Source organism: Pteronotus mesoamericanus, unplaced genomic scaffold (genome assembly GCF_021234165.1).
Source record: "Pteronotus mesoamericanus isolate MK-2021 breed Mesoamerican mustached bat unplaced genomic scaffold, CSHL_Meso_final scaffold_1135, whole genome shotgun sequence".
NCBI classification, from domain to species: domain Eukaryota; kingdom Metazoa; phylum Chordata; class Mammalia; order Chiroptera; family Mormoopidae; genus Pteronotus; species Pteronotus mesoamericanus.
In genome coordinates, this window is record NW_026555300.1 from 38,727 (window position 1) to 55,743 (window position 17,017).

Genomic DNA, 17,017 nt, shown 5'->3' on the forward strand with positions numbered 1-17,017 from the left:
TCCTAAGCCTTCGGTTATGAGGCTTCTCTTGAGCTAGCGCTCCGTTGGTTTTCAGGATGACTGCTGTCTGATTTGGTTGTAGCTCCAGCGGGGTCCTGGGCAGGATGTCAGTGTAGCTGCCACCTGGCCCACTGCCATCTTGGATCCCCGCCCCTACAACTTCTCAACTCGTCCTCATCAGCTCTGTACCCGCTCCCACCCTCCGATGCTCCCGAAGGCGTAACCCAGAATTTGTGCACATCACTGCCACTCACATCCTCTTGACCAGAGAGACCGACTCCGTCAGAGAGAACTGTAGTTGTGCCTCTGATTGTCCTGGGTCCAGCTGAATTCTGTCACCGTGTAGAAGGGGGCAATGGCTGTAAAATTTGATGAGCCATTTCTCACGTATTGTGCATATTTGTGAACATGTCTTCGCTTTGGGCGATGTGAACTCTGGGCTCAGTTCAGTCCCGAGGAAGTGACTTGAGAGGAGTTGCAATCAACAGGCATCATTTCCTGATTGTGACTGGGAGACAGAGCTGCGGGTGTGCCACAGTGGAGATAAAAACGGAACAAAGCCGTCACAGCATATCCTGGAGTCAAGAGAGCATTTTGACGTACCACAAACAGCAAAGTTCAAGGAAGATCCAGAAGAGAGGCTCAGGGGGCCGTGATGATCCTGCCGTCCCTGGCCCTGCTCTGTGTTGGTAAGTACGGGGTAGGGGAGGGGGCCGCGGAGGGTGGTGGCCAGGCAGGCCATGCAGGCAGCTGGAGTTGCTATGACTTGTGGGGTAGGTAGGTAATGGCATGGGAGGGAGAAGCTAAGAACAGAAACTTTTATTTCTCTTTTAATTTTAAAAAGATATTTATTTTTTAGAGAGAAGGGAAGAGATGGAGGAGAGGGAGAGAAACGTCAATGTGGGAGACAGACACAGATCAGTCGTCTCTTGCACGCCCCTAACCGAGGCCCGGGCCTGCAACTCAGGCATGTGTCCAGATTGGGAATCAAACCGGTGACCTCTTTTGGTTCACAGGCCGGCACTCAGTCCACTGAACCACACCAGGCAGGGCTGTTTTTTAATTTTAAAAGAAATTTCAAAATCCTTACCCAAGGATGTGCTTACTGATTTTAGAGAGACAAGAAAGGAAGAGGGAGAGAGAGAAAACATCAATGTGAGAGAGAAACATGGCATCGGTTGCCTCCTATTTGTGCCCTGACTGGGGACTGAACCCACAACCTTTGGTGTACGGGACGACGCTCCAACCAACGGAACCACCTGGCCAGGGCAAAAACTTTCATTTCTTGAATACCTATTACATACCAGAAGTGTGTTGGGTGCTTTACATACATTTTCCTTTATCCATGTGTTTCCTAAATTCAGTCGTTCCTGAACTTCCCAAGGGCATTTTGCCAGATGTATGTGATGTCTGTGTTCTTTCATAAGTGATATTCTTCACATTGCTTTGGGTTTTTATATCATTATTTTTTATGCTCAACGCTATTTTAAAAGATCTGTAGACACTTGTATTCATGGAAAATCAGTATCACTCATCCAACTACAACATAGTCGTCACTATAGTGCAAGCAGGGGAGGTCATACGATTAAGTTCCGGGAGCTACTGCTGCCTGACTGCAGGCACTGGGCCGCATTCCCGCCCCGGCCCTGCTCTTCTCCCTCAGAGACGGGCGTGGGTGCGAGGGGCTGGAGCCCTGGCTGGGCGGCTCTGCTGGGTACAGCATCGTCCGGATACACCAGGGTTGTGGGTTTGGTCTCCAATCAGGGCACATACAAGGATCAACCAGTGAATGCATCAACAGGCGGAACAAAAAAACGGTGTCTGTCGTCTGTCTCTTCTTTCTCTCTCTCATGGCCCCTCCTTCTCAAAAATCAACACATGAAGAGAAAAGGGTTGGCAACTAGCACCCGGCTCTAGTATTCGGTTGTGACACAGACAGAGAAGAGAATGACTTTCTCACGAAGTCAACATTACTTAGTCAATATTACTTAATCCTGTGTCTTTGGGTGACTTCAAGTTATGTCACGTCTTAGAAAACTTCTGCCAAAGAGTCACATCCCCAGATGGCCTGTGAGGAACTTGAGTTGGACAGCTGATGTGACACAGAAAGCCACCGGGCTCCTGAGTGAAGCTGAATTCAAATTCTGGTCTGCACACTTCCACTGGCCCTAATTTTCCAGAGGCATCCTGGGAAATTTAAGAGGTCCGAATCTGGGGGAACTTGGAGAGGAAATGATTGGAGGGTGAATGAAGGGAGTCACAGCTGGGAAAACCTTGGGGAAGGAAGCAAACAGTGAATCCCGTGATCTCAGCCTGTGTCGGCCACTCACTGACAGTCAGCTAGGCTCAGTGGGCTGCCAGTCCCATTTCTTGTTAGAACGGCCACCATCAAGGAGACAGGACAAGTGTTGGAGAAGATGTGGAGAAAAGAAAATGTAAATGGACGCAGCCACTTAACGGTTGTTTCTCCAAAAGTTAAAAATAGAGTGATCATGTGACTCAGCCATTGTACTTCTGGGCATATATCTGAAGGAAATGAAAACACTATCTTAAAGAGCTGTTGCTCTGGCCGGGTGGCTGAGTTGGTTGGAGCATGGTTCTGTACACCAAGAGGTTGTAGGTTTGGTTCCAGGTCAGGGCACATACCTAGGCTGCTAGTTTGATCCTCGGTCAGGGTGCATACGGGAGGCAACTGATTGATGTTTCTCTCTCACATTGATATTTCTTCTATCTCTGTCTCCCTCTTCCCTTCCCCCCGCCCCCCCGCCGCCACTCCCTGTCTCTCTAAAATCAGTAAGCATACCCTCAGGCAAGGATTTTTAGAAAAGAGATATATCTACACTCTCATGTTTATTGCAGCATATTTACAATAGTGAAAATAAGAAAACAGCCTAAGTGTCCATCAACGAATGCGTGGCTAAACAAGATGTGATATCTACCTACCTACCTACCTACCTACTGTAATATTGTTTAGCCTTGGGAAAGAAGGCTATCCGGCCACGTGCAACAATGTGGATGGATCTTGAGGGCATTATGCTAGGAGAGATAAGTCAGGCGCAGAAATAAAATACTGCATGTTCTCCTATTTGGAATCTAAAAATGTTGAACCCATAAAAACAAAAAGAATGGTGGTTACTAAGGGCTGGGGTGGGGGGTGTGTGGGGAGAAATGGGGAAATGTTGGGCAGAGGGTACACGCGTCAAGGTGTATAATGAGGATGTTCTGGAGATCTCATGTACGGCACGGTCACGGTAGCTGGCAATCCTCTACCATGTACTTGCAGGCTGCTGAACAGAAAGTCTCCAGATGTCCCCTGTAGACAATCGCTCTTACAATCTAATCAAACTAGACCCCCTGCTTTGATGTCCAGAAACACGTTTCCTGGAGCCAGGTGAATCTAGGCTACCAGCTGGGAAAGGTGTGGGGCATGTGCTTCACCCTTTCAAGTCGGCTCAGTGTGGGATTTCTGAGATGTTCTCTGGAGCACCAAGGAGGTTACTCACGGCCAACTGTCATGTCAGAGATGCATTCCGGCCGTTCTCTGGGAGCAGAAATACCTTACGGCAAAGAACTAAGTTTTCCACTCTAGGTGCCCCTTGGCACGGGACTGGGGTCTCCCCACCTCTTTCTCCCACTCTCGGTCTGTGTGGATCAGTGCAGAGGTGTGCTGAGAGGGGATTTTGAGAAATCCTTCTTCTCTATGGATCATCAAAAACCTTGGCAAACGGCTCTCTCTGTGCATTAGACTTCAACTCAGTCAGCACATACTGATCGAACATTTGCCAAAATCAAAGCACTGTCCTACGCACCAGGGGTGTCTTCTCTGTCCTCAAGGGGCTTAAATTCTGCTGATTCCAGATTTCCTCTCAGCTTTCCCAACAACAGGAGAAATAATAGGTGTCATTAAAATCAAAGTGCTTTTTCCAGACAAATGGCTTTTGTCACCATTGATGTCCCTTACACTCTAGAACCCATGATGCCAGGGGAAGGGATGGATCCTATGCCCTCCCTCTATAATGCTGACACACTCAGGAGACACCTGAGTGACACACTTACGGCGCTACAGATGTTCAGGGGTGGTCCAGTGTCCCTTGTCCTCCCCTCCACCATGAAATCTAGAGACAACATCGCAGGCTTTGTAGAATAAGATGGGTAAAGGATGGATGATGGGGAGAAATGGGTAAGTTCTGAGGAGCACTGTGAGACGAGAGGAACCTGGGACGGAGAAGTGGAACAAGTGAGCAGGTAGAGACGCTGGGTGGTAGTCTCCTTGGAGGTGTCCACGTCCTGACTCCTGGACTCTGGGAATGCGGGGCTTTACATGGCAAAGGACAACTCAGGTGGCAGACGGACCTAAAGCTGCTAATCAGTTGACCTTAGAGAGATGATCTTGAATTATCTGGTTGATCCCAATGGAATCACAAGATCTTTAAAGTAGTAAAGAGGGGCAAAAGAAGTAGTTAGACTCCACTAATCATTGCTGTGGAAAGGCCAGGGAAGAGGCCCCAGCTGGTGTGGCTCAGCTGGTTGGAGTGTCATCCCGTACATCAAAAGACTGTGGGTTTGATTCCCAGTCAGGGCGCGTACCTGGGGCGCAGATTCGATCTCCAGTTGGGATGTGTATGGGAGGGAACCAAACAATGTTGCTCTCTCTCCCTTCCTTTCTGTAAAATCAATAAACATATTTTTAATAGATTTTATTTATTTTTAGAGAGAGAGGAAGGGAGAGAGAAAGAGAGTGAGACCAACTTCAATGGGTAGTTGTCTCTCGCATGCGCCCACTGGGGACCTGGCCTGCAACCCAGGGATGTGCCCTGAATGGGAATCAAACCAGCAACCCTTTGGTTCAAAGTCCAGTGCTCAGTCCACTGAGCCACACCAGCCAGGGCTCAATAAACATTTTTTAAAAGTATTTTTAAAAAGGATGGGAGAAGACACCACAGGCCAAGGAATGCAAGCACTTCTACAAGCTGGGAAAGGCAGGGGAGAGATGCTCCCCAAAGCCTCCAGAAGAAACGCAGTCTTGCCGACACCTAGATTTTAGCCAGTGAGATGTGCGATGATGGATGTCTCTCATGAACCAAATATACATTTGGGTCGTTATGGGCCAGAAACTGTGTGGTAATTTTTACCCCAGCTCTAGGAAAGTAGTGTAAACTGCAAATTGACGCTGATGCCACTGGGTTCTTGGGGGAGGGGCTGGCGCTGCTCGGGAGTATCATAAAGAGGGGCTCATTCTCAGCAAAAGCCCTGGATCGTCGCCCAGGGACCAGGGCAGGGTGACGGCCTGGGCTCCAGGCAGGTGCCTGGGTCTCATGGTCGATTCCTTTGCAGGGCTGTGTGTTGGCCAAGGAGAGTGGACAATAGATGGTGAGTGTTTCTACACTGAAACCTTCCACCCCCTTCACTCCAACTTCCCTTAGCCCTTCTCTTTCTGTAAAAGCACAGGTCAGTGTATCGAATCCAGCCCTGCTCTCTGCTTCCTTCCAGAGTCACTCCTCAGGCCCTCCATCAGTGCCAGGCCCAGCTCGGTGGTTCCTGCTCAGAGTAACGTGACACTGCGATGCTCAGCTCCTGCCAGGGGGGTCCAGTTTGTTTTCTTGAAGGGAAAGTATTCGGTGGACACCTTGGGATTTGCTAATTCCCCGGAGGTCCTGGAGGAACTTCGTCTCACTGATGTACCAGCCAGTGCTGCTGGGGAGTACACCTGTCAGTATTACAGAAGAGTGAGCCCCAGCAGAAGGTCACCACCCAGTGATGTCCTTCTGCTACTGGTGACAGGTGAGGATGGGGTGCTCAAAATGACACATGCTCTTCCTAGGACAGGGGTGACAGAGCACCCAGAGGAAGAGAGTGGGGCAGGGGTTCTCATCGCCAGTGTAGACGGGGAGCGGGAGACGGAGAAAGACAGGAACAGAGGTGAGGACCATGGCTTCATCCAGGGCTTGTAGGAGGGGAGCCTCCTTCCGGGGGTCAGAGCAGAAAGAGGGGGAGATGAGGTGCCCGTCGCTTCCCACGCTCCCTACGAACCCCGCAAGGACACAACACTGATGGGGGACCCAAGGCTTCTCCCATGACTTCTATGCCTTCTTTCTCTTACAGGATGTTCACCTAAACCTTCCCTCCAAGCCCACCATGGGGGCAATGTGACTGCAGGGGCAAACGTGAGTCTTCAGTGCCAGCAGCCGAGACATGCGACTGACTTTAACATGTTTGCTCTACTGAAGAAAGGCACTCCTATGCCCACACAGCTCCGGAGTCAAGAAGGGAGGCAGACAGACTTCACCCTTCAAAGTGTGACTGTCGGTGACACTGGGAACTACAGCTGTGTGTACTACCAAGCAAAGGCTCCTTTCTGGGCCTCAGAGCCCAGTGATCAGCTTGAGATCTGGGTGACAGGTAAGGTTTTTACCATGAGGAGGACAAGACCTGCCACCCTGGAGTATGTCAGAGGGAAGCTCTGTCCCTTCCAAACTTTGGAGCTTGGGAAAAAAAATCACTTGGGAATAAGGAAGTTAGGGCTAGGACCCTGTGGTAGAGTTGACAAGATCTTCTGCTAACAGACAGAATGTGAGTGGTGGGCACTCACAGGAAAGGAGGCTGGGGGGCATTTGTAATAGCTGACCCCATTAGGAAAATAAGATCTAGCCACAAAGTCATTGCCTACCTCCTGGCAGGGCACCATTCATTTAGACTAAAGTGTGAATGACATCTCATGGAGTTATACCATAGGAACTTTCTTACCTTCTCCAGACAGACTCCAGAAAGGTGTTTTATGTTCATCATCTACCATTCATGCCTTTTAGCTCAACCAAGTGGAGGTCTTATTTTCCTGCCTAGACTTCTTTTTTAAGGGATGATTTTTTAAAATGTGGTAAAAAGGCATAATATAAAATTTACCATTTTAGCCGCTTTTTAAAAAAGATTTTTAGACAGAGGGAAGGGAAGAAGAGAGAGAGAAATGTCCACGTGTGGTTGCCTCTCACATACACCCCCTACTGGGAACCTGGCCTGCAGCCCAGACAGGTACCCTGCCTGGGAATCAAACCGGCGATTCTGGTTTGCAGGCCTGCACTCAATCCAGTGAGCCACACCAGCCAGGGCCCATTTCAGCCGCTTTTACGTGCACAGTTCAGTGGTGTTAAGTACATACATTCACACTGTTGTGCTGCAGTCACCACCATCCATCCAAAGGACTCTCTTCACCTTTAAAACTGAAACTCTGGCCCCATTCAACCACCCCCTCCCTTTCTCCCTCCCCCAGCCCCTGGCACCCACCGTTCTTCTTTCCGTCTCTATGAATCTGACCCGCCTAGACACCTCCACGAAGTGGAATCACACAGTGTTTGTATTTCTCTGGCTGGCTTCTTTCACTGAGCATAATGTCCTCAGGGTCCAACTATGTTGTAGCACGTCAGGATTTCCTTTTTTGTTTAAGGCTGAATAATGTTTGATCACACGGCCAGACCACCCTTTGTTGCTCCATTAACTCACTGATGCCCCACTTGGGTTGCTTCTTTCAGCTGTTGTGAATGCTGCTGCTATGGACACAGGTGTGCAAATATTTGTTTGAGGCCCTGCTTTTAATTTTTCTCAATACCCAGAAACAGAGTTGCTGGATCATAGGTAATTGTTTTTACCTTTCTGAGGGACCTCCACGCCGAGTGAGTATGTTGAGACCCCAGTGCCCGGATGCGGTGATACGGGGGCGGCGGGGCTCTGGGAGCTGAGCAGGCCCTGAGGGTGAGCCGCCAGGACCAGGGCTAGAGCCCTTATAGAAGGGCCCGGGGAGCTCCCTGGCCCTCCGGTCATGTTCTCCAGGACACCTGTACTGCTCTGTGGTCCACTTACTGACTCCATTCTGTTTTCCAGGTCAGTGTGCAGGTAGTCAATGTTCCCTCTAGGGACAGATAATTGGGGGGAAAACATTCAAACAACCGGAACCATCTGAGCAAGAAAGAAGCACCCATCACTTGGGTAGATGGTTCCATGGTCTGGAAGGGTATGAAGGGAGTTTTGTTTTGCAAGTAATTACAACCATTTGGATTTTAGTTGGGCCCAGTAATTAATAACACATTTTCCCACAGATTACTTAGCCTCTGTCTCAGTTTCCTCATCTGCTAAATGGGTTTGATAGTCAGTAGCATCTACACAGTGGATTTGCAGTGAGATTCTCATGAGTCACTTTACCAAAATCCTTTCCCAATCGTGTCCGGTGCATAGTAAATACCACATAAAATATGCTGTTACTTTCATTATGAACACCCAAAACTTCTCCCTCTGAGTTCCAAAACTGTTTTTTTAAGATTTTATTTATTTTTCAGAGAGGGGAAGGGAGGGAGATAGAGAGGAAGAAAAGAGGAAGAGAAACATCAATGTGTGGTTGCACCTTGTGTGCCCCTACTGGGGACCTGGCCCACAACCCAGGTGTGTGCCCTATATTAGGAGTCAAACCAGTGACCCTTTGGTTCACAGGCCAGCGCTCAGTCCACTGAGCCCCACCAGCCAGGGCCCAAAACAGTTTTATCAAGAACTGCATTCCTGACCCTGGCCGGGTAGCTCAGTTGGTTAGAGCATTGTCCCGATACATCAAAGTTGCAGGTTCAATGCCCAATCAGGGCACTTATAAGAAGCAAACAATAAATGCATCAACAAGTAGAACAACAAATCCATGTTTCTCTCTCTTAAAAAAAAGTGTATCCCTCTCAATAATGGTGAGTATTCTTATCATTACTAATAATTACAAAGATTGGTGGGAAATTATATGATATCTAAGGTCTTCCAGGTTCTAAAAAGGCCAGGGATGTGTCTCTCTTTAACTCAGTTTAATCACATGTGACAAAGTCAAGCACAGGTGAAGTGGCCTTTTCCAAAAGTGATGATAAACAGAGAGGCAAAATGGGAAGACAGACATAATAAGCTGGACCTGCTCTCCATAGAAAAGGGAACTTTTATTTAATTTTTGGATTATTCAACAACTGGTGATTAATAGATTTTCCCATTCTTCTATTTGTTCTTGGCATATGAGGGGCCTTATGGGTTTCTTACTCGACGTTTGTAATTACTGCTGCTTCCGACGTGAATATGCAGATACAACAGGTGCCCAGCCAAGTGTTACCAAGCCCAACCTAGACCTTTCCTGTCATCCTTCAGCCATGACCCAAGTCCTGGCAACTGCTACCAGGGGCCACCGACTGAGGAACAGAGGAGGATGTCAGGGCAGTGTGCTTGGAGGGCAGATGACAGGGTGCCAGTGCACGGATGGATTACTAGAAGCAGCCTCGGAGTTCCCCTTGGTGTGTTACCACAGCCTTTTATAAACCCTCAGTTTTACGCAGCTGTTGTAGGACCAGACCTTTGAACCTGTTGCCATACCGGTGTGTTGAGCTTGCAGAGATGTGAGGGTTATCTCATCGGCCAAGACAAGAGGTAGAGAAAGCCAGATGGGTGGCAGTAATCCTGACAGAAGGAAAGAGAAGTAATTGAGCTTAACGTCATTCCTTCTTTTCCTTAGACCACTGGCTCTCACCTCGGTGACAGATGGCAATGTCTGGAGATACTTCTGGGGGCCACAGCTGGGGATGTGGGGATGCTCCTGGCATCTAGGAGGCAGAGCCCAGAGGTGCTGCAAAACATCTTATGATGCACAGGACCCTCTCCCCACAAAGAATTATCTGGCCCCACGTGTCAATAGTGCAAACATTGAGAAATCCTGCCAGAAACCCATTGTCTAGTTCCCAGTTAGACACCAGAGTTCTTGGCAGGCACTTTAGGGGTAGACAACATACTCTCCTCCGATCCCTGCAGCCTCTAATCATTTAAAATATATGTCCCAAACCAGGGGCTATTCAAGAAATATTTGCCACCAAACTTGGCCTCATCCGTCTTCAAGGCCACTTTATTCCCAAGTTCAATTTGTCTCGTTTTCCAGTTATTCATTATTTCTGAATTTGAACAAGTTTAATGCGGCCCCTGGTTCCACAGAAAAGAGAACGCAGCGGGAGGGGTGGGCCGAGCTGACAGGAGGAAGTTAAGACAAGCAGCACCCCACTTCCTGACGGCGCCTGAGATGGAAACCAAGCCGCGTAGGGCAGAGAAGTGAAGAACCAGAGGCAGGGGTCACAGGAAACAGAGGAAATACATGCTTGAGAGTAAACTGTGAACGCCCCGTGGCAGCTCCCTTCTCTGAAGTAAGAGCTGAAGGAGGGGAGCTGCCGGGGCTCAGGGTGCACTTTGTCTCCTTCGGTCAACCCCAGGGCAGGGATGCCGCAGGTGTGGGTGGCGAAGCACTGCAGAGCGATGTGGCGAGTGTCACCTCAGCAGAGCTAGCAAAGCCTGTATGTGCTCCCAGCCACATTGTGTTACTCACAGGTGTGTGACCCCGTGCAACTCAAGTAAGTGCTCTGAGCTTTAGTTAATGTTTAAAAAAACAAAACCCACTCTTCCTCTATCCTCTCAGTGCAACAGGATTACAAAACAGCTGTGCGGCTATGAGGAAGAAGAAAGATTAGGCACTCAAAACATGTTAGGGTGGGTTTTTTACTATTTAGTCCTCAAAAGCACGATGGAAAATGGGCAAAATACTCCCTTTACCCTGAGAACCACAGTCATAACTGACTTAAGAGAATTCTGTCCAGCTGTTTTTGCCCAGGTTCTCCAGAGAAATATACCCAATAGTACATAATATGTTATATATATATATATATATATTTAAGAGCTTCCTTTTGAGAAAATTGAAAAATACTACCCAACAGAATAGAAATAATGTAACGGATAGTCATGCATCACTGCCCAAGATTATACTTGTCCACATTTGGTGATATTTGCCACATGCTGTTTTCTTCCCACAAACCAAGTCCTTTTTTTCTTTCCCCTCCAGTAGAAACTTCACCCTGACCTTAGCAGTATCGTTTCTGTGCATGTTTTTATATGTTTACAATATAGGTGCACATCTAAGACTATACTTTCAGGGATCATTTCCATAGTTCATTACAATATAGGTACACACCTTCAAGTAGTAGTGTTTTTAAAATTATGCATTAATAGTACACTACTGTGACGATTGTTCTGCAACTTGAATTCTGTCTTCTAGATAAAACAGAGCCTCCCAGGACAGCAGGAAGAACACTAGGTAAGAGGAGAGAGCCTCCTGGGATACAGAGCCCTTCAAACATGGGATGAGGCTCCCAGAGAGCTGTGTGTTGCTGGGAATGTCCTCAGGGATATTTCTGTATCAGTGATGCCAGTATATGGGGGTTTAATGCAATGTCTTTTGAGGTGGGTGGGGTTGGAGTCTGGCCCTGCCTACTCAGTAGTTGGGTGCCTTTGGAAAGCTTTCAACTCCCAGACCCTCAGCTTGTACCTCTATAAAATGGGTATCACGCTATGTCCCTTCTGGGATACTTGTGTGAGAAAAATGTAACGAGTTTCCAGCACATCACGGAAACCCAGCCCATGGTAGACATACATGGGCATCAGAACAGGTCTTGGGAAGCTGCCTGGGCCTCACCCCTGCTCCCCCCTCGTCAGGGACCACTGAAATCATCCTCATTGCCGCCTTCGCCGCACTCTTCCTCCTCGCAGCCTTCCTCATCTGCAAATGGATCTGCTGTGGTGAGTTCAGGAGAAAGGTGGATGAATCCTCTGAAGGAAACAGAGAAACATACCAACCAAGCTAACATCACAGGTTTAATCCATCCCCTTCTCTTTTTCCACCCCCAGGGGCAGCTCTAAACAAGAAGACAAAACGGTAGGCCACTCACGGACCCCGTCAGCCAACACTGAACTCGTCCTCCGCCCTTTCCGGGATGACTTACCCTTCTTTGTTAACTCATGTGCCCCAGACCAGCTCCCACGACCACCCCAGGTCTCTCTCCATGTTCTCTCTTCTTCCAACCATCCTCCACTTCTCGCTCCATGTCCTTTCCTGGATTCTTTCCCCCAACCACTTCCTTCTCTTTGCCTCCAAGGCTCTCCTGAGTACAGGATGACTTGGAGACCTGAGGGTGAGGTGTCCAAGCTGGGAGTGAGTGGAGAGACTGGGGTGGGTGACCTTGCTTTTCTCTTCCCAACCTCCTTGATCTCCAGTGCTTCACTCTGTTTCTCTCTCAGCTCCTGCTCTTCTAAGAAACCTGAAGAAGTTGTGACAGGTAATCAACCCGGGAAAGAAAGTGGTGGCGTGGCGTCCATGTGTAAATGTGTTTTGAGTATATGATGCATGTGTGTGTGCTGTGTGCACACATGGGTGTTGTGCACGGGAGTCTGCACATGTAGGGAAGTGGCTACATATACATGTGAATATGTACACACATATATTCAGTGCAAGCACATGTTGGTGAGTGTTGTGTGCACACACGCATCACTGCATGTGTGTGTGCATTATGTGTGAGTATATGTGTGCATGTGTAGACCTGACACCTGGAACCTGGGCATGAACCAATGGCAGATTCTTCTCTCTTCCAGATGCGTCTACAGCTATGATGAGCCGCTCTCCTGCCCTGGTGAGTTTCCCATCAGCGCCTTGCTCAGTCGAGGCTCTCCACTGCTCCCTTTTTAGTTCTGTCCATGGTTTGGACTTCTGCTTTCCTCCGCTCCAACCCTTCCTCTACATTTCAGGAGAACCTGGTCTGGATTCATCTATGTTCCTCTGGCCATGGGACCTTCCTCCCGTGACACCTTTGTGAGGACACTTCCCATTCCCTAAATGCGTTGAAGTTCCTCATAGGAGTAATGGGATGGCTTAATGGGCTCACAGCCACGGAAAGATCAGTGAAATGCCAGGTGTGGCATAAGCACTCAGTACCTTGAAGCTATTGTTATTATAACTACCTGTGGGACCCCAGGCAAGTGACGTTCCCACCCTGAGCCTCAGTTGCCTCGTCTGGACAATGACAATGATAATCCTACCCCTTGGTAAAAACATAGTTAAGATCCCCCTTTAAAGCACCTGACTCACTGTACACCACACAGCAGACCCTGCATCAGTTTTTGTAGCAATGTTCATAGTAGCCCTTCCTTTTTCCCTTTCTAATTCAATTTTTGAACAATTGTGTCAATCCCTGGCTGACTGGCCTAGTCAGTTGGAAAGTTGTCCCGTACACCAAAAAGGTTGTGAGTTCGATCCCCAGTTGGGTTGCGTATAGGAGGCAACTGATTGGTGTTTCTGACATTGATCTTTCTCACCCCCTTTCCTCTCTCTCTCAAAATCAATGAACATATCCTTGGGTGGGAATTTAATACATATTAAAAATTGCACCAAAATGCACATAAAATTCACCGTTGTAACGTGTTTGATTCGGCAACATTTGGCACCTTGAAGTGTTGTGCCACAATCCCCATTATCTAGTTCAAGACGTCATCGCCCCGAGAGGAAGTCCCACACCCTTTTAGCAGTCGCTCCCCAGTCCCTCCCCCGCCCCTCAGCCCCTGGCAGTAACTAATATGCCTTCTGTCCCTATGGATTTACTCAGCCTGGATGTTTCCTACTAACACTCATTTTGGTAACTGTTTGTGTAAGTTTTCTATTGCTGTGTAACAAGTCATCCCTAAATGTGCCGGCCTCGGGCAATATTTGTTGTCTCGTGCTTGCAGGCCAGCTCTGGAGTGGCTGAGCTGGGTCCCTCACTCTGGGCCTCACAAAGCTGTGATGAAGGTGCCGGCCAGGGCCTATCAGGGCGTGGCTAGGAGAGGATTTGCTCCCATGCTCACTCGGCTCGTTGTCGGCAGGATCCAGTTCCTTGCTGGCTGTTGGCCGGACACCATGCTAGTCCAATGGGCCTCTCCAAAGGGCAGCCGATGACGTGGCAGTGGGCTTCATCGGTGTGAGCGAGCCGGGGGACAATAGAGAAGCAGGCATCATGGAAGGCATTGTCCTTCATGACCTCATCTTGGACATGACCTCCCTCCTTTCTTGGTGTGCTTTTGTGTTTGCTCTATTCCTTTGACAGAGGAAAGATGCTGGGTCCCCCCTAACCCTTAGGAGGGGTGCTGACCCTGCAAAGGTTTGAGGACTCGCAGGCCCGGCCGTGGGCGCCTGGAGAGCCGTCTACAGCGCTGTCGTTATGACTGCTCCGTTGTTACCACGCAACACTCCTCCCTGGGAGACTGATTCTCTTCTCCTCACTCACCCTCAGGATGAAGGATCTCAGGAGTCAAGAGCTGAGGAACCTCACGGAGTGACATATGCTGAGCTGAATGCCAAAGCCCTGAGGGAGGGCCCTTCCAGCCTGGTGACGCAGCCTCTGGAAACCTGTGTGTACTCAACCCTTAAGACACAGCCAGGAGGAGATCTGGATCCGGGAGGAACCTCCAACAAGGGCCTGGACAATGGGGCAGAAGCCCCTTGGGCGACTAGACAAATGGGGATGCCTTTCCTCAAATCTCCAATGTAGACTTGTTTTCTTCTTCTAAAAAGATAAAATGTGTATCTTTTTAGTTAAGATTTATTTTTAGAGTGAGGGGAAGGGAGGGAGGGTAACACCGATGTGAGAGAGAAACATCAATCAGTTGCCTCTCGCATACGTCCCCACTGGGGATTGAACCCACAACCCCGGCATGTGCCCTGACTAGGAGTTCAACCAGCAGCCTTTAGGTTTGTGGGATGATGCCCTACCCACTGAGCTGCACCGGCCAGGGCTATTTTTTTTTTTTCAGTGTAAGGTATCGTTTACAGAGTGATATGCCAAGAGATGACTCGGGATGGGGGGAGGACGGTGGCGCTGGCCATGCCAGGAGGACCAACCACATGATTAGGGTGCTGGGGGTTTGAGCCAGGGGCTATCAGCCCAACCCCTGGGGACAGAGGAAGCCTGGAGACAGGCTCAGTCACGTGGGCAGTAATTCAATCGGCCGCACCTGTTCATGAAACTGCGCTAAAAATGCTGGATACTGAGGTTGGGGACGCTTCCTGGTTGGTGACACATCTTCATGTGCCTGGAGGGTGGACATGTCCTGAAGATATCGGAAGCTTTGCTTTGGGACCCTCCAAGACCTCATCATGTGTGTCTCTTCATTGAGCCAGTACTGATTTATTTTCTTTATAATCAAAGTGTAACTCTAAGCCTAGCACTTCCTTTGTATTCTTAGGGTGGCTCTAGAAAATTATTGGTTATGAGTGGGGATGGGGGGGGGGACTCCAAAATTCTCGGCTGTTGGTCAGGGTGGCCTGAGGACACCAGAACTTCCAGCTGGTGTCTGAAGTGAGGGCAGTCTTGTGGGCACTGCCCCTTTACCCTGTGAGGGCTGTGCTAACTCTGGGTAGTGAGGGCTGGAATTATACTGCAGCACCAAAGTGGATCCTTCCCCAGACCGGCTTTCAGATTAGACCTCAGCCCTGGCCGACACAGTGAATACAGCCCCTGAGGATCTTGATGGTTGTGCCTTTTTTCTGGCCCTCAGAACTAGGAGAGAATAGGATGTGTGTGTTGCTTAATGCCGCTAAGTCTGTGGTAATATTGTAACACAGCACTAGATAACTAACATGCTTACTCAGACCTGTGCGCCCTTCCATAGAACAGTGCCTGAGACAATGAAACGCTTCACCACTGGGGGGTGAGATAGGGAAGCTTTGAATGATTTTATGGAACAGGATATGAATGTGCTTTTGAGACTGAGCTGGGTTCCAATTTTTGCACCCGTCTCTCCCACTTCTGTGTCTTTGAGCAAGTGAACCTGCTTTCCTGTGCCTCAGTTTACCTATCCAGTTAATGAGGCCCAAAGGAATTGTGTCAAATACAACTCGGCAGGAAGCTCACAGAATCACCTGTATGGTGAAGTTCACAAATTGGTCAAGATGAAGGTAAATTGGGATTTACACTTTTAAGTGACAGAGGCACAAATATTTTCCAACAGTGACAAAAAGCAGTGAAGGTGGCTTGCTAAGTGGATAGAGAAGAAAAGCTGCCGTTTCAGACTTTCTGATAATTTCATTTTGGGGGGACCCACTGGCTCACACCCACATGTTTTCTAGGCATGTAAGTTTTCTTTTATCATCACCTGAGGACATGCTTATTGATTTTAGACAGAGGGGAAAGGAGGGAGAGTGGGAGAGAAACACTGATCAGTTGCCTCTCACATGCTGCCTGACCAGGGACTGGACCTGCAACCTCGGCATGTGCCCTGACCAGGACCTTGCGGTCCATGGGATGACACTCCAACCGAGCCACACTGGCCAGGCCTCAAAGATGCTTTTAAGTACAGAGAGCATGACCTCACGAAGTCACTGTGAACCCCAGACAATGGCGGTGCAGTACACAAACCCCATGTGTCCTGGAGGACTGGGCAGTGAAGACGGATGGAGCACGAAATGGCCTGAGCCACTCTGCTGATGGAACAACGCCCCTCTGATGTCAGAACCTGGCCATACAGTCAAGCACACCGATTAACAGCATTGCTCTGTCACGCTGCGTCCCTGGAGCTCTAGGGAGGTTTGAACCAGCTTGTCAGCATTACTTACTGGCAATTGTGGAAGTGACATTATACAGTGGGTCCTGTGGGACACCCAGGGGGCTGTGCCACCCAGTCCGGGAATGCAGCAAGAGTATGCCCACGTGCCTACCACGCAGTGGAAACCCCAGCCAAGGACTCACTCTGGGTTCCTGGTTCTGAGGGGCCTTATGAACAAGGCAACAGTTTCTGTTCCAAGAGAAAGAGCATCCACAGAGCCCTTGGAATGGGGAGAAAACGAGGACTCATGCTTGCTGAGTGGGGATCCTTTGCCTGGGATGCCAATCCTCTGTCTGTTTGTTTTTTAATCCTCACCTGAGGGTCTGTTTTATTGATTTGGGGGCAGTTGGGCGGGGGCAGGGAAGAGAGAAAGAGAAAGAGAGACATTGATGTGAGACCAAAACATTGGCTGCCTCCTGCACGTGCCCCAACCAGGAATTGAACCCAAGACCTAGGTACGTGTTTTGACTGGGAATCAAACTCTCAACCTTTTCATGCGCAAGACGATACTCCAACCAACTGAGCAGCCCAGCCAACGGCACTGATCCTCATTTTAATGCTGTATATGACACTG

The 17,017-nt window shown here is 49.0% G+C and overlaps 1 protein-coding gene across 1 annotated transcript; it reads left to right on the forward strand.

Moving 5' to 3' along the window:
• Positions 1–471: 471 nt before the first annotated feature.
• On the forward strand, positions 472–14,390 carry LOC129081596 (T-cell-interacting, activating receptor on myeloid cells protein 1-like). The gene is made up of 10 exons (XM_054587267.1): positions 472–689; positions 5,335–5,370; positions 5,491–5,781; positions 6,103–6,399; positions 11,093–11,131; positions 11,530–11,613; positions 11,722–11,749; positions 12,112–12,149; positions 12,463–12,500; positions 14,133–14,390. The coding sequence occupies exons 1-10, from the start codon at positions 656–658 to the stop codon at positions 14,388–14,390; spliced, it is 1,143 nt and encodes a 380-aa protein (XP_054443242.1). The 5' UTR covers positions 472–655.
• Positions 14,391–17,017: the final 2,627 nt, after the last annotated feature.